Source organism: Pholcus phalangioides, unplaced genomic scaffold (genome assembly GCF_987345545.1).
Source record: "Pholcus phalangioides strain wild (caught in Gottingen) unplaced genomic scaffold, Ppha-v1.0 ptg000014l_1, whole genome shotgun sequence".
Taxonomy (NCBI): domain Eukaryota; kingdom Metazoa; phylum Arthropoda; class Arachnida; order Araneae; family Pholcidae; genus Pholcus; species Pholcus phalangioides.
Genome location: NW_028301607.1, coordinates 26068983 through 26091817, shown reverse-complemented (window position 1 = coordinate 26091817; position 22835 = coordinate 26068983). Strand labels below are relative to the sequence as shown.

At 35.2% G+C, this 22835-nt stretch overlaps 1 protein-coding gene across 1 annotated transcript in view; it reads left to right on the top strand.

Annotated features, from left to right (window-relative positions):
- The window catches only part of LOC149078364 (small subunit processome component 20 homolog), a 103333-nt gene that overhangs the window by 35606 nt on the left and 44892 nt on the right, over nt 1-22835 (top strand). Inside the window, exons 25-39 of the mRNA XM_089242018.1 lie at nt 741-866; nt 2639-2805; nt 2969-3047; nt 3817-4012; nt 6236-6313; nt 7448-7527; nt 9607-9845; nt 10006-10141; nt 12696-12786; nt 12897-12970; nt 13103-13226; nt 15825-15980; nt 16112-16276; nt 16613-16750; nt 20336-20613. Of these exons, the coding sequence (XP_089098144.1) occupies nt 741-866; nt 2639-2805; nt 2969-3047; nt 3817-4012; nt 6236-6313; nt 7448-7527; nt 9607-9845; nt 10006-10141; nt 12696-12786; nt 12897-12970; nt 13103-13226; nt 15825-15980; nt 16112-16276; nt 16613-16750; nt 20336-20613 (2127 nt within the window). The remainder of the gene's footprint in view (nt 1-740; nt 867-2638; nt 2806-2968; nt 3048-3816; nt 4013-6235; nt 6314-7447; nt 7528-9606; nt 9846-10005; nt 10142-12695; nt 12787-12896; nt 12971-13102; nt 13227-15824; nt 15981-16111; nt 16277-16612; nt 16751-20335; nt 20614-22835) is intronic.

The window sequence follows — 22835 nt, the reverse complement described above, 5'->3', positions numbered from 1 at the left end:
CGTTTTGATTGACACAAAGGTCTTTTCTGCATAAATTACTATTAATTTATATAAATATCTCATCTAACTCCACATTCTTTAGTATATTTAAAAGTAATAGAAAAAGTTTGGAATTGTTTAGCAGGCTGAATGAAATTCTGGAAAAGGCTAAATTCACTGGCTTGCCAGAAAAATTGTAAAAACTGCCGTTTGGAATAGTTAATAAAGTGTAGGTCCTGGTGTAAGGAGCCCATGATCCTGTTGGAAAGAGGTGCAATTATCCCTGGTGTGGAAATTTAACTGTGATGTGACAGAAAATAATTAAATGATCATAATTACTGCTCTGCATTGGCAATTTCCCCCATCCCTAGTGAATACAGTGATTTATCTATAGAATAAGAAATGAGTTTAGAATTTCAAATGTATAATGGTACTCCTGCGCAATCTCTGGGCACTGGTTTCCCAAAGTACCCATCACTGGGTTTTGGAATCGCTAAATGATTATTACAAAATTAGCTTCAATGACACACAAGTAGTTCATAAGAATAACAGTTGGGTGGTTAATAGTTGTTAGTTGAGCTAAAATTTAACATTCGCTTTTGTCACTCCTTATGGAAGACGTTGATGAAAGAAAGTACTATTGCTGCTCTGTATAGTTTTATACTAAATACATTGACACGAGATAATTCTAGTTCTTTATTTATTGTCTATGTGAATTATTGAAGTTTTTTATTTTAATTATGTGTTATTTGAAATTACAGAGAAAATATATACAGGATACTTGATGACAAGACATTCAAGACAGAAATCGTGCTTTTCGATGTTGATAAAGATAACAAGATCATTCAAGATGATCACAGGATTGATATGTTAAAAGTGCTCATGAGGTATTGGTGAAAGAATTATCATACTCTTTTTTTTTTTTTTATTAATGAAACATTCAGTACAGTCCTGTAGGGTATGCTGATTTATATAAATCACCTGATTTTAAAAAATAGTAATTTATTTAAATCACAAAATTTAAATTTAATTTTTCCTTTGTATTAACTTCAATGATATTGAAGTGAAAGTAACCTAGTGAGTTATATGGTATGCATTGTACTGATATGTGGTAAAGTTCATGATTAAAAAGAAGTATAGAACATCGGTAAATATAGACTTGAAGCTAATACCTAGATACAGTGTGGAAAGATAGCTGTTCTGCATTGAAACAGTTACAGAAAAATATAAGGAGTTAAACTTGGATAAAAAGAACTGGGCTAAATATTTTTTATGCATTACAGTGGATCTCAAGGTAAAAAAAAAAGAGATAAAAGGGTAAATTATTTTTTGTATAAAGTCTTGAATTCTATGCTGTAATTGCTGATTTAAAATAACAATAGGTGTTGTACCAACATAAATACTGTTGGACTTGAAATTTTAACATGAAAAGTGGAAAAGTCTAGAATTTTCTTTTCCTTTACCGAAACTCATTAAATCTATGAAAGAATAAAAATGTGTAAATTATTAAGCTATTAAGCAACATCATACAAATTGGAAGGATTACATAATAATAAATGTATTCATCAATTGTACAAGAAAAAAATCTTGTCAATTTACCAATAGAATATGTTTTTTATTTAGTTGATGCTGATGAATGACCCTTTGGTTGTACATTGAGTGAATCAAGAGCTCTTCATCATATGTAATATTAATTCATTCACTTTAAGAGGGAGGAATCCTCTTATGAATAAAAACATTTTTCTCTACGAGAGAAATGTTAATCCATGAAGTTAATTTAGGCTCAGTGACCTTTTTATGTTACATAAACACAGATTTTTGGTGCTCATATTTTTTGCTTGTAGTTTGTTAATTAATGATGAATTAAATTTGAGAGATTAGCTGAAAAAAATAGGTGGCTTATATTAAAATGTGTATTAATGATTAACAAGATTTTTTTTAATTAATTAGCAGTCAGTTAATTTAAATAAAAAAAAATCTGATTTAAATGAAAAAAAGAATCTGATATTTATTTTGTTTCTAAAAATTGTGATTTTTTCATACCCTGCGGTCATATACAACATGCGCTGCTATTTAGACATGTTTTTAAAGAAAGTTTATTTACATTCTGGCAAATATGATGTATTTCAGTTGATGTGTTCAGGCACGAATGCAGGCCAGTCTCATATTTGAAAAGTTTCTCTGCAGAGAGCAGACAACACAATACTTACATAACATGAAAATTTGGGCATTTGATTTTGTGGAAAAGGCACTTTCAATTATTCAAATTTGTATTTTTTGAGGCTCACAAGCTAGCTTAGCCCAAAAATGTTTTGTGTCTGTGTTTTAACCGATTAAGTAAAGTTATCTTAAAATATGGAAGCCTAATGGCAGCACTTGTAGCATGAAACAAGCATAATCTAACAACATAAATACGTTAGAGCCACACACATATATACAAAAACAGCATGTCCCTGCATATACCAATTTGTTAGAAAGAATGCTTACGAGATGCACGCACTATTAAGTGGTAATAGTGGAAGTGATTTTCTACCAATGATATGAGCATTAACTGAGTTTCAAAAAAAGATATGTATATTATGAAACCATCCTCTTATGCAGATGTTGCTTGTGATTAATTTATTAATAATAATTTTTTTTTCAAATATTTTACTGACAGAATATTGCATGGGAAAATGCTTCGTAAATTTGGTCATAGTTCATCTGGCAAGACTCAAGCCCAAACCAGGAAAACTTTGATTTTACGATTTTTAGCAGGTTGCAAGGGAGAAGAATTGAAAATGTTCTTAGAGTTAGTGTTTGCACCGTTTAAGAATCAATTGGATGGTAATTTATTCTTTCTTCCCCCTCCTCCATGTCTACAAGATTTATTGTTGATTGCATTTCTTTGAAGTTGTTTTTTTGCATGTTTTTTATGATCATATTCCATAAAAATCTGTTCAGTGTTATTGTCTTAACCTTTCCATTATTTTCACCTTTTATTTTACAGAAAATGTCTTGACAAATGTACAGAACATTAGGAAAAATATTGATCTGACAGCGATAGTTCCTGTTAAAAGATTACGAAGGTAACAATACATCAATCAGAGTTTAGATAAAAGTCTATATAGTAAATATCATAATACAAGGTCTCTCTCTCCTCAACATGAGAAAACTCACAAAGTCCAGAAAAGTCATGGTAGGAGAAATAGGTCACTGGTCAAGAAAAAAGTCATGAAATAAGAAAGAAGGTCATAGATTATTTTATGAATCTATTTTCCAGATTTTTCCCAGAAAATTCACATGCTCAATTTTATCACCAAAAATCACCCCCACAATTCCTTATTGAGCTTTTATGATGGGGGAAGCCTGATATAGATCTGCGATCGTACAGTGGTAGTCAGCCGAAGATAGTTTTCTCTGGTTCCAACTTTAGAGTGTATATACAAGTTGGTTTCTGTTTAAAAACAAAGTCACCACATTAAGCGGAGTAAAAAACAAAAAAAAAATGGTTTCTATTGTCAATAGTCATTACACCAAAAATGAAATATTTCAGTTTGTGAGCAAAAGAGCTATTTCACTCGATAAAGAGTAATTAAATCATCAAACAAGTTTTTGATCACAAAATTTGCCAAATAACAAGGGATTTCACCAATTAACGAGTAGTGTTAAATTGTCAATGTCATCAAACAAGTCAGGGTAAAAGTCACAGTATTTCCCTTTGTGTCCTCTGTAATAGTATTTCACTATATATTGTAGAAAATTGATCTATCCCCCCCCCCCTTTCCGCTGTGTTTCATAGGCTTTATCCATGTTTATTGGTGAATGTTTTTTACAATAAATATTTTTTGCTTTCAGTACATTGAACACGTTGGAAGTTATTTTGCAAAATCTTGGAAGTCTTGTGCCAGAACTTTTGCCATTGTTCTTGAAAGTCCTGCTTGCAGTTGCAGCAACGTCTACTTCTCTCTTAGAAAAACGTGAAGAACTTTTGCCTCACTATGTGCTTCTAATAAAATTAGTTCGCAAGCAGTCTATCATGAGATTGATCCAGGTATAAAGAAATAGACTATTTTAATTTTCACATCAAAACACTCAACAATTCGATGGAACGTTTTTCCAAAGTAATAATCTTTCACTTCTTCTCCACTAAATTTCTAATTTTCCCCGAGCTTCAAGACTGTGGTACCTTCATTTTCAAGATTGATTTGTTTCTGAAAGTTCCTAACATCAGAAAATCTTGTCTCAAATCAAACGTTTCGATATAAAATAATACATACTCTATTAAATTGCTCCACTACCCATAAAATATTAACACTAGTATGAAAATCAATCGGCATGGTGTAACACATTGTGTTGCATGTAGAATAAAAGTAGTTTTGCTGTAAGACAAATACAAGGCCACAACAGGCAAAATGTCCAACGAGGTGCCTGAAAAGAAGATGCCCATAACAAGTATGGATACCATATATTACTAAAATACAGCAATCCAATTGAAAATGCAATCGCAAAAGTTATAAACAATACATATGAACATGGTAAAAGTTACATATATACATCCAAAATTATCCTTTTCTTTTATATATTATTTTTTACAAAGACATCAAATATTTTTCATTTTTTTTATCATGGGGGGGGAAGCAATGGGCCTCCATGCCCCCTTTTCCCCCATGTATGTCTCTACCTCAAAGAGCTACATATATATAAATGGCACAGAAAAGCGCAGAGTCCGAATTTATGAGGAATGGGTCTCTGCTATTGGTGCACCCAAGTTTTCTTAATCTCGGTACACGCTATGCATTGTCTTAAAGTAATTTCCTGAACTCTTCTGTAATGTGGATACAGGAGTGTATGTAGGATTGACTTTTGAGAAAGGCAAAAGTATTTTTTTCCAGGGAAATTTTAAGTTATTAATCTCCAAAAAATATTTTAAAATAAACAAAAACTGATTAAGATAGTATGTACAAGAATTTTCATTCAATATCTTACATTTTTTTTTACAGAAATATTTGAAAATATTTTAAATTTTGAATTCTCTTTGGGAGCCCCCTCATGTCCTTTCCTGTGTACGTTTCTGTGTGGACAGGATGGCAGGTTATGAGACAAACAACACATAACACATATCTATTTACTTCCCATGAAACGGGCAGTACGAACTAGCTTCTTATGTTCCATGTATTCAAATATTTGCCCAGAAGTTTGTATCTTTTTAGCAAATATTTTTTCCTGTAACTTGGAGAAGTGGGAGGAAGAGACACTGTGTGTGTGTGGTAGGTGGGAACAGGACCATAAGTAGAATTTTTTCAAAAGGGGTAAACCTGATTTTTCTGGCCCACCTCCCTTACTCTCAAACTCTATAGTTTCACAACAAAGGTTTTTTAGCCACATGTTTTGAAGTAGAGAAAAATCATCTTTTGTCCCTAATTTTTGCTACCCTTTCAAGATTGTTCCTCTGGGCAGTTTTCCCCCTTTGCCCACCCCACCTGTAGTTCCTGCCTTACAAAGGGGTTTACCACCATAACTCACCAGAAGTGGTTCATGAAAATGATAGGCTATGGGGTGGGGAGTGACAGCAATTGAATTATATTGATGCCACTTAGTTTCCCCAAAAATTTATCATAGAAATAATTCTCAATGTAATACAATGAGTAAATTATCATTTCTATGTCTCATACATGCAGATAGAAAAGGGGAGCTTCTAGAATGTCCAGAATGTTTAGTTTGATGCTAAGAGCACTAAAACCATATGCACTGAAAACATTCAAGTCTAAGTTTTTATTAAATGTATTTTTCAATTTGCTTTACCATCCATTCTACATGAAATGGCTCAAAAGATTTCTGAAAGAAAAATGGAGGTATATCTCGAAAGTGACTCAGAGTTGGTTATAAATTAATCAGACTGAAGTAACTGTAATTTTGATAATTTGTGTAAAATTTCAGCTCACAACGTGGCTGATTATCTTGTGCATCCATATCAACAAAAGCATTTGTTATCCAAGGCTAAAAAACCATGAAAAAGATTTTTGTAGGCCGAGATATCACTATAATGAAGTTGATTCGTTACACTACCAATACTACTGAACCACGCATGCAGCAGAATTCGTTCCACTAAAATACATTTTTTTTTTTTTTTTACAAAAAATTTTCATTGGAGAATAAATTAACAAAAATGTGTACCTTCTAGTCAGAGTTCGGTTATATAGAAGCTTTAGCACATTGTTTGCTCATATTAAAATTGTAATGGCAATTTCAATTTTCTTTTTTGCCTAACTTTCAGTTTTTCAAGTCATTTGACCAGTATGAATTCTCAAAGGATGAAATCGATGCCATCTTTGAAGCTGTAGTGTGGCCAGCTGTAAGTTGCTATTTATGTCGCTATGCTATCATGTTTTGTGTTGTTCAGCATTGTATTTCCATAGCATCTGTTATTTTCATATTGTAACATGAAATACAGTATTTGTAGATGTGTAACACGCAATTTGTCATTTGAAAATAGATTTGGGTGATCGTGCTATATGTCTATATTATGTAAATAGTTGTTTCTCTCAAATTTCCATTTTTTATTCTTTTCATATGAAGGTAATCCAATACAGCTACTATATATCTGTATATTGCCATGTCTCATATGTTAGCGATGAAAAAAAAAGAATTTGAGTCCTACCGGACCATCTTGGGTCAGCACGTCTAACATTCGCCATGGATCTCCAGCCACTTTACGAATTGGTTGGCCAAAGCCCGAATCATTTCTGCAAATGAGACTTCGGCCAGAACTCTCATCCATTTCACGAATTGATCGCACTTCAGGTTTTGGCAGGAACATATACACTTAACCATACCATACTTAATTAACTTAACTGTTCATGCACCTTATACTCATTCCTCTGCATAATTTATAACAAATTGGTACATGCAGCAATGTGTTGTGTGGGAGAAAATTTTAAATGTGTTGCTAACATATTTTATGTTGCCAGAATTATGTTTAATATCATGTAATACTGGTGCTGCCATCTGAGTTCCATACTTTAGTGTGAAAATGGCAAATACTTGAATTTTACTGTTATGTAAATATATAGTGTTGAAGGTCTACCTGCTTTCTGCAGAGAGCATTTAGACTTTATGAAATGCAAGACCCACATTCGTGCCTCAAAGTTGGAAAACTGCCAACATATGCTGTAAATGCTGTAGAATCTCAATGCCTCCTCTACTGTCATGCAAGCGTCATGGTGGACTCACATCACAAGGTCGATTCCCAAAATACAGTGGCGGTAATTGGCTAAATTTGGTTTACCAACTTTGAGGTGCTCAAAGAATGCCATGTATATAAAGGGACCCTAAAAAAGTCATGTTTGTCCAAGGCCCAAACTTATGAAGAACAGGCCCTACTTTTAGCAATTTCATTATGCTTAATAGCCATTTATTTTAAAAGTATTTTCCTTAGTTTGCATGAGTTACCTCATTGTGTGTAATTTTTTTTCTCCTCATTTTCAAGTTGCCCAGATTTCAGTTTGAAGCTCTAACGTTGCCTCCACCTCTTCTTCGCTTATTTGATGCTTGGTGCAGCAATTCCAGGTCAGTATTTATGAAGGTAGATATATAATTAAACATGTTCTGATTTTTATGTTCTTATAACCACTTCACAGTCAACTCAGTCACTCTGTGCATAGTAGTGAAATGAATCAGGTGTGACACATATCATTCGCAACCTTTGTTTTAAAAATTATGTACAGAAAGTATGAGTTCTAAATGGAATATATTTTTTCCTTCCTTTAAAAACTTAATGATTCTTCATTCCGATTTTATAATTGCATTGATTGCTTAATGGTATCCAAATCATCTGAAGAAAAAAGCATGGGCGGAGATACAGGGCATTGCCCCCTCCCCCCAGCATCAAAGATGGAGTCGACTAATATATATATTAATTGACATCATCATCGTGCCCCCAGACTTCTAATCTCCGCCTATAGAAAAAAAGATTGAGCTCTGAAGTCCTCAATAATAGTGCAGTCAGACTCATATATGACATCAGACTTGATATAACAAAAAATCTGATTTTATAAGTTCCTTGATTTAATTTTTTTTTTTTTTTAATCCTTTTCTTATACTGTTTTCCCCCTGCATGAGCCAGAGCATGCTGGGAAACAGCAAAAAGGACCAGCCTGCCAGGAATACCCATATTTTCCTGCATGCTGGGAAGTTCAAATCACAGATTGCAGAAAATTCTTTAGTATCTATGCTCAAAAAATCTGTTGAATATTGGCTGATTTGAATCAAATGTAGAAAAAAGACAAAATGTCTTTTCTCTACATTTTAGAATCTTTTGTGCTTTACAAACTATGCTGGAAAGGGTTCAAATTTCATGTTTCCTTTTGTTACCATAAATCTTGATTTATTGCAACTGTCTTATACTAAGCACATTTGTTCTTACAAATTGAATGAATGGGAAAAACTAGCAGACAGCTAAGCATTTTTGTATTTACTGAATACACTTCCTTGATTTAACAAATGAAAATGTTGGTTTTAGCTGATTCCCCTTAAACCAAGGGTTTATCATTAATATTTCTTATAAATGATGCAGGATTCAAATCACATACAATTTTTCCCCCTTGTATTATTCTCAGTGCCACAGTACAAACATTGCTGTCAGTTGAGATGCAAGAGTTCATTCAAATGGTACATGGCCCAGACTACATTTTCTGGTAGCATTTTCAGCCACTGGTGCCGTGGAGATGCAAGAGTGCATCTCATATAATTGTAAAAGCACATTTGTGTTGAAATTCGAAATTTTGCTAATTGAGTGACATTTTACTTTAATGTTACATTGAATATCCATCAAATCACATTTAACTTTAGCTCTCAAGTGAGTTTCGCTTTCTACATTTGTAAATATAGTTCTGTTGTCAAAATTGACTGCATGACACTTCTAAAAATGGCATGACTGAATACACTTCTTATTTTTCCTGTTTTTTTTTTGTCCATACTTGCAATGTGTTTTAATGATTGTGTCATGCATTGCTGTATTTGACCAAATTGTGTGTCCTAACAATACCACCTGCTAAAGTTCTGCTTCCACCACCTGCAGTAGCATTGCTTGTTTAACAAGAAAAAAAAGCTGCTGAATTTAATTCTCGCACTTCTTCTAGGAACACTTTTTTTTTAAATTTTCACTCGTCATTTCAACGCATGGCCACTAATCTCTATATTTCTCTATTCTATATAATTATATTAGCATATTTCTGTATAATTATAAACATTTATGCAGGTATACGAAGAATGAAAGCCTGGATAACCAAGCGGAGATCGAGATGTAGTTTGGAAAGAAAATTCACATTCCTCGATGCAGAATCAGACCACCAATCTCTCACTGTCCGGGCGAATGTTCTAACCATTGAACTACAGAGAACAGACATTTTTCTTCCTTAGAGCATATGTATGAATGCTGAACGCATGCCCTAAAGAAGGAAAATGTCTGTCCTCTTTAGTTCAATGGTTAGAACACTAGCCCAGACAGTGAGAGATTGGTGGTTCAATTCCCCACAGAGGAATGTGAATTTTCTTTCCGAACTACATCTCTATCTCCGCTTGGTTATCTAAGCTTTCATACTTCATATGAACAGCAAAAAGTGATATCGTTTCTCTATATTTATGCAGGTATTTCATCTTAATGGCCAAACATCATCCGTCCGACCCTGAGCTCGCGCCCTTACCTCACTTGATGTCTTTATATAATTCTCATCATGTTCGTCCGAGAGTGGTTGGCTTGATATCGAAAATGATTCTTCAGCTTCTAACATTCCCTGATTATTGTAAAACTGGACCTGGGGATGTTTCAGCTGCACCGTTAGTAATCAATGACTGCTTGCCTGTAATTGATGTCCCAGATTCTAAAGGTATATATATTACTATTTTAGTAGATCAAGTTGGCAAAATATGATGTTATTGGTTTGTGATAACAAGGTTTTGTGTTGATATTTATTTTAAATGCACAAAAATACTTTATATATAGATGTGCAGTTGAAAATTTATTGAACAATATTTTTTTTCACGTAGAAGAACCATCATTTGGTATGAAGCTATTGATTCCCCATGTGCAGAGCATTTTGAGAAGATTGAAAACCATAATAATGAAGGCCTCTAAAAATACAAAGCGTTCTCTAGATTCCAGAGAATTCAATATTTTACTAAGGTATCGTCTCTATCTTACTTCATTTTCATTATGCATCAATACATGGTTCCTAGCATTCTAGAAAGTTGGGGAAAATCAAGAAAAGTCAAGGAAAATGTTAAATATTTGGCAAAAGTCAGAGCAAATATTCCTTGACTTGGCCTTGGAAAAAAAATGTTAGGAAACACTGTACTGGAGCAGGGGCCCCCAACCTGTGGCAAAATGTTTCCCTCCCCCATGATACTGAGATATTTTTTTAAGGACCATGGTTGAAAATTAGATGTGAGGGGGGTGGCATGATGAGTAGTTAAGGGAGGCAACGGAGAACTATGAAAAAGAAAAATTAGAAGTGAAAAAATAGTCTTGAAGTGAAGTATGTTGAGAGTAATTTCAGAATCTCTCCAGCTGAATCCCCCACAGAACCAGGGCTATCTTAACGCATATGGGCATATCCCGGGAGACTCATGTCCATGAAGGATGAATCTACATGATGATATATGGTACTATAATTTTCAAGAATAAGCTGTAAATATGCAAGATGCTATTTCCAGCTGAATACATGGTTCCTGGAACATTACTGTGCCCGAGGGCCCCCGTAATTTTAGGGCATCTCTGAATAGAACCAGGACAAGAGGTCCAGGACAAGCTCACTGAATTCTAGCCCAGGGGAGCCAGAGACAGATTTTATTTAGAAAATTTTAGTTCTCTATAAATTTATTTAAAAAAAACAATTAAAGGGGGAAGGGTCTCGTTCCTGGATGAGGATGGAGGTAGGACAAGGGGAATCATGATAAGAAGATATGGTCCAAAAGGTGCCAGAGTGAAAAAGGTTAAGAAACACTGTACTATTGTGATAGTTCTCAACTTTTTTTTACTATATTGCAACCTCAGTGAACTTTCATTTCTATTTCTTGCACTGTCAAATGATGATGGTCAAAATTACATTCTCCACATCTCTTTTGAATAATAATTATACACTAAATAAATATTTTGTATAATAGAATTTTTTTCAGCCCGCATCCCCAGGATTGCATTCCTGTATGGGTGTGGGCACCTCTGGTTTTCAGAACTTTTTTACTAGAGTATATCTTTTTTGTGGTACAATAATATCCAAACTTGAAAAAAAATAACTCAGAAATGCATTGTTCGAAGATGTGATGTCACTCTTCGCTGTTCATATGAAGATAAAGACAGCTGGCTGATGTTAAGATAAATTTCGGAAAGAAAATTCAACTGCCTCTGTGGAAAATCAAACCCACCCCCTTCTCACTTGCCATATCACATGAGCATGCTAGGATCACCATTCTACATTGGCAACAAACCTCTTAGAGCTCATGTGTGAAGAACGGGACTGCACATGTGCAATCAGACCTAACTCAGGCCAAAGCTAACATTGCTGACACTGCCACCAGGTGACAATAAGTCATTATATAATGGCAGTGTCTGGCTACCTTTGTAGTCTAGTGGTCTAACGTTCTCACCCGGCAAGTCAGAAGACGTGAGTTTGATTCCCCACAGGCAGTTGAATTTTCTTTCCTGAATTCATCTTCGCAGCTGTTGAAATCTTCGTAAAAATGCATTACTGTCTGCAAAAATGCCCAGTCCTTGAATTCAAGCGTTGTTCCTAAGTGGTGAATTATTGCTGCAATAAAAGCAATTATGTTGTGATAATGAAATAAAAATTGTCCAGTCAATCAGAACACTGTGTATGCAGGGATGGACTTGAGCATTTTGCAGCCCTCTAAAACGGGGTATTCCCGATCCCTCAGTGTGAATGAACAACGCCCTGATGCACGCTGGGTTTACATTGGTACCCAAGAATGCATATCAAACTACTATTTTATAGTCATGAAAAAAAAACAACATTCAACGATAAATTTAGATGATAGTGCCCCCAGATACCTAAAGGTTGGGGAGAAGCTGTCAAGGCTATACAGAGCAATTGCTCTGTAGCCCTTACCTACCAGCTACAGTTTTAGGGAAGAAATAGATAGTCTACATAGATAGGGAAGGGATAGATAGCCTACAGAGATAGGGAAGGGATAGATAGCCTACAGAGATAGGGAAGGGATAGATAGCCTACAGAGATAGGGAAGGGATAGATAGCCTACAGAGATAGAGAAAGGCTACAGAGCAATGGCTCTGTAGCCTATCTATCCCTTCCCTATCTATTCAGGGTCGCAACTAGATATTCTTTCAGCCAGACAAGCATGCATTTATACCTCCTTCGTGTAATTTTGAATAATTTTAAAAGAAGAATTTAGGGCCCCCACTGGTCCAACCCCCCAGGCACTATGCATCTTTCTTTTGGCTTGGGCGAGGGGGGATCTGTGGAAATCCTAGACCAGATGGTTCGATGTCTGAATTTTAGAGGTCTTGGACGAAATTTTAAGCTATTTGCTGTGTTAACGTTAAGTCAAATAATAAAGTCAAAATGCAATGAATGAAGTTTTGCAGCCCCTAAAACTTAGCGGCCTGATACGGCTGTACCCTTTGCGCCTACCTAAGTCTGACCCTGCATGTTTGAGCAAGTTGAACGATTTAATGCAATTCTTTTTATTTCTTTGCAATATAGCATCAGCTCATATGTGACAGATGGTGACCAGTGTACGAAGTTGATGCACCTTCTTCTCCCTTTTTTCTCCCATCATCATAAAATGTCTGCAGTAAGTTTTTCTGGAAAATTTCCTTTTACAGGAAGAATTTATAATTAAAGAACTTTTGCTACTCAGTGTATCGGTTTTGAATACTTATAAGAGTTGTTTCTTTTTCAAAGGACCTTGAAGTGCTGGTGCTGTCTATTATATGTAGCTTGATTCAGCATGTTGAAGAGCCTGGTGTCTTTGTCAGGTATGTCTGTCAAAAGTAGTTGCATGATTTTTGTTCATTTGAATGGGGGAAATATTATTCATCAAATTTTTGATTGGTTATTGGAATGAGTTCCTTAATTTTTCTCATGTCATTTAAAATGTTTTTTTTTAGTTCCTTCGCTCCTCTGTTCTCGACGCTTTCAAATCCCAGATCCCGATCTGCCTTAGTATCTGCATTCTCCGCTATTGCGAAAAAAGATAAAACCTATCAACAGCATGCGGACATTGTCTGGAAGGTAATCATTATTTGTGTGTTTTTATTGCTATATGCCTTTGATTGATTATGGTGTGTGCTCTCTTGTGCGCTGAGTAGCTAAAGATTACCTGAAAATTTGGTTGGCCTACTTTTGACAGGGAGGATGGCTGGGATTCAATTCAGCAATGTTAAGATTTTGTTGATGTATTGCTGCCATAATTTTGGGGTGAATGAATGATGCATTTGATTTTTATGGGCGATGTTGAGAGGTGCAATATCATGGGTACTTGAAATTATTGTCTATTGTGCGCTACAGAACTTTCATAGGTTCCATACGTGTGAAACCCACCCATTCCTCGAAATTGAAGTCTTTCTCTGCACAGACATACTGCGTACTTGTAGAAGAGAGGGTACTACAACAAAACCGCACGTTTTTTCATGCCGCTCTATTTTAAGGGTGCACAATCTTTGTATTTCTGTCGTTCGCGGGCAAGAAACTTGTGTATATAGAGTGACCATATGACCCGTATTTTATGGGACATTCCCATAATTGTGGCCATCCCAACTTTTTTTAAATAATAATGTCACTTTCTTTCGCTTATTTTCAATGAGACTTACTTGAATTTTTACTTTTCTGAAATCAAGAATAAAAATTATTTTTGTGATTTAAATGAATTATGTCAGAATAATTATGACTCTAATAATAATAATTACTTAGTTTAATAGTTAATAATTAATTTATCATTAAATATAATAATTACTTAGTAGATAAAATTAATTTTGGCATATATGTCAAACACATATACTCTTTTGGTGAATTACTTGCTTTTGGCATTTTTTGACTGTAATTTGCAACTTAACTTTCTTTTGTTAATTTTTTGGCTTTGATTGGCTACTTTACCGTCATTTAATATTTTTTGGCTTTAATTTGCAACTTCACTTGCCTTTGAAAACTTTTTTGGCTATCACTGGCAATTTTACTTGAATTTGACAACTTGTTACTATAATTGGCAATTTTAGTTGCTTTTGACAATTTTTGGCTATAATTGGTGATATCCTGTATGAATCATGAAGGGAATATGGTTAGCCTATGTATTTATCATGTTATATGTAATGGTACTTTTTCACCAAAAGACCTTTTATAGCCCGGCTGGCCCTTGGCTAGCTGCATTTGGCTTGCGAGTTAGAGGTTGTGCACCCCTGCTCTGTGGAGTTTCTAATGAATAAGGTACATGTCGGAATGTGCATGTATGTGTTGCGAACCTAACAGGAAGTTTGTTTCTGAGGCATGCTTGTTATGTGTTGTTTGCCAAGTGCTGTCATCTGCCTTCCGAATGTGTAAGTAGACAACTAGGCTGGTTGTTTTTCACTTGTGTCATGCATGCATTTTTTAAATTTTATAGACCTCATTGCTGTCTGTGGAAAGGCTTTTTTGAATAAGAGATCAGCCACATTCATGCTTGAAGTTGGAAAAAACCACTGAAAACTAACTTCAGCCAACCAGGAAGAAAAGATAGATGATACTTGGAAGACCATATAGCACATTGCTACCACAGGAAGTCCCCCCCCCCCCCCATACTGAGCAGTTATCAGACAAAACTCTCGGAAAGAGAGACATGAAAGAAAAGTTACTCTGAATTAGCTGCATACCGAAAATTTAAAAGGGGTATTGTGACAGAAATGGTCAATTATAAACCATGCTATATTTGTCATCAGGACTGCAATTAGAAATAAATACAGTAGAACCTCATTATAGGGGCTAATCTACCCAATAGGGACTGAAGGTTGTTTTGATGAAAGTCTGGTTCGTAACAAATAATTTTTATAGGATGTAGTGCAATGAGGTGTACATCAATGAAGTACAGTAGTTAGGTACGAAAAGTGTTTATTATGTATCACCAAACAGTCTTCAACATAGGTTGAGTTGAAAAAGGTATGAGTCATGCAGTTCATCAAGATTTACACAAAACAAAACAATGATCAATTTTTTTTAATGTTTAAGCAAGTTTTAAACTTGTCAGATATAAAAATTTAGCAATTCTTAAAAAAATTTTATCTGTCTGTTACAATCAAAGCCCATTATAGTGAGGTTCTACTGTACTTGGTCGTATGGGACAGGCATCAAATTTGCACCCTCCCCTTGATTCTGAATGAATGAAGAGTAAACTTGCCGTTCCTGTGTTTCAGCCCTGTTTGACATTCACTACTTATTGTCAATACAAGCAATTCACAGTGATCTTTATTGGTGTACCAAAGCACTCAGGCACCTGTTAACTTCTTATCACCTTTCATTGCAATTCTAGACAAAAATTCAGTCTCATAGTTATTGCAGACTCTGTCGCAAAGCCAATTGGGAAGAGATCTCTGCAACAGGATAATTCCAGGCATTCGTTCATTCAGCCACATAATTTAAATGCTGCTTAGAGTTAGAGTGTGGTCATGTGACTTAGGCAGGTGGAACAACTATCAAGTCCAGTTTGTAGAGGTGGTCATAATTCAGTGAATGCTCATTGTGTTGCTAATGATTATATATTTTTGGCACATCGATGCAGTTGGTATTGATCGATCAAGTGAATAATATTTCCTTAGTATGATTTATTTAACTTAATTCATTTGAACTTTCAAAACCGATGTTTAGATCAATGCCTGGAATGTAAAGATGATGGAAGAGCCTGATTATCAATCAAGATTAGATGGTCAAAAAGAAGCCTTGAACATCATCAGCGTTTCTCATGAAATTGATTTGAACCTCAACCGAATCATCATATTCAATTCATCTTTCATGATTAGAACGGTATAGTGCTTTTCCTTTTTTTTTTTTTTTTTTTTTTACAAAATATCACTGTTTTTCCCTTTTAAAAGAATAGTAATTATGAGATATGTGGTTATTATGTAAGGAATAAACCATATCCTTTTTTCATTTAGTGCGATGACTTAGCTCTCAGAGATAGTGCTTCACATGTGCTCCAGCAGCTAACAAAAGTATACAGTGATGCAAAACTGATGGACACAAACCCGCCAGCTTTCAAATGCTTGGTGTTCGAGACGCTGCTACCTGAAGTGAAGAAAGGTCTGAATGGAAAAACTGAGGTAATTTGGATATCTTGTTTCGTCAAATTTTCATTTGCATTTTGTACATTGAACATAATTGTCATTCTCTGCCTAATTTTATCTAACATGACAGTGTTTTCATAGTTACACACTGTCTAATCGTGTGTCCGATTGGAAATTTTTTTTCCTTGTTTCAAAAATTGTTCTTAACATGTACTATCACCCCTCTCATGTTAGTGGTAGAGTTCTGTGACGCCCTGTATATTGTAGGAAAACTGACATTTTTATTGAAAGCAATTTATGCAGCCTATACACTAATTTTTTTTTTCAAGCATGAAACTCAGTATTTTTTTTTTTCAAATTTTATCTACCAAGGTTGTACGATCTGAATTCATTCGGGCCCTTGCTTCTCTCTTGCGAAACTGCGGACGACATACTGGTTTGTCAGACCTTGCCCAACTGTGTGATAAAGAACAGGATTTGGATTTCTGGGAGAATATACTTCATCTACAGGTTTGTGTCTTTGGTGTTTTTCATTAATAAAAAAGAATTAATACCTATTCTAGGAGTGCACCACCACCAACACTATAGCATGGAAGATAATACCAACACTATAGATACTGCGTAAGAATTATATGTAATTGATTTTTGTGGAAATAGCCTGACTGACTGACTGACTGAGGTAGATACATTTTCTCAGGGCGTACCGAGTCTTTAAGACTCCCATAAGCTTCCCTGTTTGATGCTGCTCCGTACGAGCTGGATGAAGAAGTTAAAAAGCTGTTTGTATGTGATAGTTGAGTGTGTGAGTGTAAGTGTATAAGAGGCGTGTCAATAAAAGATAATAAAATTTACAGCCCATGCTGTACTCAGAGAGTCAGTATACGTCAAATTAATTCAGATCATATTAGAAAAAAATGAATTCGGTAAGTTGTGGCTTACTTATCACAGAAATTTGAAATTTGTTGAGCTATGTCCGAAGGAGGTGAAGTATCAAAATTCAAGAACGCATTTTATACACAATTACAAAATCAGTCAATTATCTCAGCAAATAATTGACAAAAAAGTTGAATACTGCACCTAATGGTTACAAAAGAGTATATATATGTTCATTCTAATAAATGGCGTGAATACAATATACATGATTACACGTGGATACAAGATTAAATGCGATAAATATTGGTAGGCGTTCAGTATATATGCAACACTATGCTCCCAATCAATGAAGAAAGAATTAGAACTATTTACACTTTTTACAAAACTAAACCAATTCATTGGGCCATATCAGGCCAGTATGTTCTTAGGTCGAAGAAACCTCAACACCTCTACCGCAGGATAAGGCGAGATGTCTCTTATGTGCTGATATTCTGATGTTTCAGCTCTATCGAAATATCCTCTACATAGTTTGACTAAGTAGTCATGTATGGTTTCAATGTTCAAATCCTTCATTATGTCAAGATTTCTGATATACCATTGTGCCCCGGTATATCGCCGAAGTATTTTATTTTGCTGCACTTGTAATTGTTTGATGACAGAGGGTTTCGCTGTGGAAAAGCATGGTGCTGCATATCACATAATTGGTCTAATGACTGACTTGTACATAATGGTTTTGTTTTTGAGGCTAAGTGCAGAGCGTGTGTAACAGACTCTGTTTAGAAGTCCTGCAGCCTTAGCGGCTCGAACTTTTGCCTCATGAATGTGAGCTTTGAAACTGAGCTTTTTATCCAAAATAACACCAAGATATTTTGTCTGAGACTTGGGTTGTAATATGGTCTGCCCCACTGTGATAGTGGTGTTCGGAGGGAGTTGTCTCCTTGCAAACCATATAAAGTTGCATTTACCCTCGTTTAAGACCACTGCATGTAGCTGACACCAGATCTCGACCCTTCGGACCATTTCTTGCAAGTTCCTCAGAGCTTGCTGAGGGTCCCTAGATGCCATAAGGATTTTCGAGTCGTCAGCATAAGAAGCTAAGATTCCTCTTTGTGGAGCAGGAAAATCGTTAATAAAAATATTGAAGAGTATTGGGCCAATTACCGACCCTTGACAAATAGATGCCTTTAGTGGACGTCTGGTGGAGAGGGCGTTTTTGATACGGACCTGAAATGTCCTATCCCTGAGGTAGCTGTGAACCATATGTATAAAGTGGGAAGGAAACCTTCTAAGTATCATAATGGCAATCAGTGTTGAGTGCTTAACCTTATCGAAGGCCTTCTGTATGTCTGAATCAAAACATGCTACATAATCCTTGTGGATGAAAGCATCCTGTATGTACTCCACAACACGGACCAGTTGTGTTACACAAGAATGTCCGCTACGAAAGGCATGTTGTTCATCTCGGATAAAGCTGTTATCCTCGAGATACAAAGATAATCTCGCCTTAAAAACTCGTTCAAAAATCTTGGACAATCCCGGAAGCAAGCTGATCGGGCGAAAATCATTCGCAAATAGACTTATCTCCCTAGTTTTTGGAATGACTTTAATAATGGCATGTTTCCAGCTATACGGAAAATGACAAATTTAAAATAGCCTGCAGTATGCTTTATATTTGCTTGCCTAAACGCATCGTATTGCAGTGCACCCCCAACAAGGCTAGGTTGATGCAATTCAGCTTGTTGTTTTGAGGAATTAAATACTGTGCAACCACTGTGTTTTCTTTCTTGAAATTTTAAAGCAGTGTTCTTCAACCTTCCCGCAACTACAGACCGTCAAGAATGCGACAAATATTTTGTGGACAGGCAAAAAATAAAAAAATGGGAGAAATAAGCTGTGAGCCCGTGAAAAATAAATAACTCATAGAACTAATTTGCAGACTGGCAAAAAAATAAACAAATTGGAGGAAATAATTTTAGAACTGACAAAAAAAAAGTAAATGTGAGAAATGATAAATAAGTGGGAAAAAAACCAGCAAAAAAAATAAATAAATTGAAGACATGGGCAGACACCTTCAAGGAGCTGATTTATCCAATGCATATATGTGGATTGACATCATCATCGTGCCCCCAGACTTTCAAGTCTCTCTCTGCCTATGATTGGAGAGATAATTTGCAGACCAAAATAAATTATAAATAAGTGGGAGAAATAACTCTGGGATTGGCGAAACGCAAATGAATGGGAGAAATAATTTGTGGACCAAAATAATAAATAAATAAGTAGGAGAAATAATTGGCAGACTGGCAAAAAAATAGTCAAATATAATTCTCATACCTACTGATGCCTAAGACAGAAATGAACACTAATATAGAGACGTTGTAATACATAGTGTTTCAAAAAGAATCATCCAATTTAAAAAAAATCCTAACTATTCAGCTTTTAATCTGATTTGATTGAATAATGTATAGGTAGAAAGAGGGAAATCTTGAGTTTCATGCAGTTGGCGACAGGTTGTGCTAATGCTCTTCCTTCAGCTGGCACTTTGGTGTTTGTCAAGATTGGCTTTTACATCAGTTGAAAACTGATTCGGATGGCTTCATTTTCCATCAGGACAGTACACCACCACACTGGAGCTTGGACGTTTGAGAATTTTTGAACCATCGCATTCCTAAACAGTGAATCAGCCTTACGGGATTTGATGATTCAGTTAAACATCACTGCCCTCGAAGATCGCTGGACATCACAATGTGCGATTTCTTCTTGTGGGGGTTTATAAAAGACTGTTTATGTGCCTTCCTTTCCAGCTACATTAGTCAAACTGAAGATATGCATAACAGCAGCCGTGGAAGCAGTAAATGCAAACATGCTTGCAAAAGTTTGGGACGAATTTGACTACCATATAGACATATGCCATGCATACCAAGGTGCACTTATTGAGCACCTTTAATTTGGTTTGTAAAAAAACTTTGATTATCCATGTGATATAAAATTAATCTTAAGTGTCTATGTTTAATATTTTTCGTAATATACACTATACACATTTCAAATCAGGTGATCCTTTTTGAAACACCCTGTACTTAAATAAACCTAGAATTATGTAATGACTAAATGAATTGGGTGGAAATTCTCTCTGACCACACACACACAGTGGTTGAAGAACGCTGTTTCAAAATATCTAAATTTTGATCAAAATTAAAATGAAGTATTAATGAATATTATTTCTAGGTCCACAGGCGAGGTAGAGCTTTGACAAGATTATCAAGCCAGTTGAACGACGGTTCTCTCAACATGCCTTCTCATTTACTAGTGACTTATATAATTCCCATAATGTATGCATTCTTTTTCGATGATGCATATAAGAAGCATAATAATGTTGTGGATTCCGCTATCGAAACCATCGGAGCTATAGCCAAACATCTGTCATGGCAGCAGTATGAGTCTTTGTTGAGGCAATACCTCTCTTTGTTGCTGAAAGACTCTGATCATCATAAGACCATCATAAAGTAAGTTTTCTCTGTTTGTTTTTGCTTAACCCTCTATGGTTCACCCCCAATAAAAATACACTGGAGAAAACATTTTTTCACAAATATGGTAAATTGGTGCTGTGTGTGTGTTGTTAGCATATTTTTAATTGGTACAATACATCAGCACAGGAATTTAATTGAAGTGAACTTTTTAATTAGCTAAAATGGTTAATTAAGGGTAAAATATAGGGTGTCCTATAAGTGCTAATGCCCCATCTTTTATCACATCAACTGTCCATCGTAGAGGTATAGTTTGGATTTTAAAAATAGTCAAAAGGCGTTAAAAAATTACCCTGTACCAGTTTAGGGAGTGAAAATGCAGTGTGTAACAAAATAAAATATCTAAATTTGTATGCAGTCCCCCTCTAACTTCCATTTAGAACCTTGTTGCCCTGTCTCTCCGTGCAATATTTAACTTCAAAAATAGGAGAAAAGTTTTGAAAGGGCAGGACAAATGAAGGAAAGGAGCGCTGTTCATTAGTTTTTTTGCTGCTCTTACATAATTCAAATTTTTGAGTTCAAATATCTCAGCGAATATTTCACTTAGAAACATGGAATTTTTTTTTCGTTGCCCTCAAGAGAGACAAGGCAACAACTTTATAATTAGAGCACAAGGGGACCGTATAAAAACTCAGATTTTTTTTCATTACACACTGTCTTTTCACTCTCAAAACTGGTACAGGGTAATTTTTGAATGCCTTTTGAGCATTTTTTAAATTGGAGTCATGCCTCTATGGCAGACAGTTCATAAGATAAATGCTGCATTAGCACTTACAGTATACTCTGTATACAGTTCGCCTTGAATTTAATGTCATCTATTAACAGATAAAACCTTGCTAAGCAATGACCTTTTTACCGTGAATTTTACTTCAGATTTCTTCAATTTGGTGTGATTTTATGAATCTCTTATCACGTAAAATTTTAGCAGCTCCAAAATAAATGGCATCAACAGGGAATAAAAGTTTTCCACATAATATGTATTCTAGTTATATGTAGCCAAATTTTGTACTGAAATGTTACCAGAAGATGTACTTTCTAAAATACTGAAGAAAAATCTAGAAATTAAACTAGTACAGTCGAAGCCGCTTATTAGAATCATGGATAATGTTATTATTTGGTGTTATCAATTTTGCAAGGAATAGAAGGGACCAATATCATAACATGGGGGAAAATTTGTTTATAGTTATCAGAATTTTGGATACTGTTGTAAATTGGGAAGAGATAGACAGCTTTTCTCTCGGCCCAAAACATCAAGGAAACAAATATTTTCTGGATATTATGTTGATGTGAACTCTTAAAGAAAAGCCATCTGGTCTCCTCTGCAGAATATGCAGAAAATATCAGCTTCCTTGATATCTTGTACTAAGCTTGAAAAAGCTGTCTACCGTTCCACCTGGGTGCCATTTCCTGAAGTTACGGATAGGCTACTAATCCCTCTACTTCAGCACTTCACACCACACTGCGTGAAATAAGGAAGGCAGGGTCGGGATCCATGTACGTATGGTGAGAAAGAGAGCTGGCCTTTCTATAGTGAAGGCAAATCTATGACGAAGAAAAAGCACTTCCCTTCTGTTCTTGATCAATTTCTTTCAGTTGACCAGATTCAAATTAATTTTTCGAGAGACTTTTCCAAGGGATCTATTGAGCATATCATACATTAATCCTTTAAGTGGTTTTTGAAATTTCCCTTATCCACATTAGAAATCACAAAACCTTCTAGTTATCACCAGATGTTTTCAAGAATATTTTTTCTTGATTGTGAGCTGATAAATGCGTTCCCCCAACATGAAATAATAATAATAAACAAAGGAACAATAAAAAATATTGTTTTCTGTTAATTACGCTATAAGCATAATTGTATACAACCTTGAAGGGAAAGGAGAAACATTCTTCCTCTTCCACTTGTGTTATCAGACTTTGAACAGATGCTGACTCCACCCACATGCAGTTAATTCACAGAACGGGGAAAAGGACGTTATCAAGAGATGAAAACTAATGATGTCTAGGCTCTGGGTTGCCAAAATTTGAGATATTTCGGGATTGCCACTTTGAGGATTTAAAAAAATATTGTAATTAGTGATGTACGTTAGACAGTTCCATTCTAACATCTCACAATGGCTGAATAACAAAAATGCAAGAGTTTGGCTCAAAGTAAAAAAAAAAAAGTCCTGTTTTAGAATAGAGAAAAAATTGGAATGGAT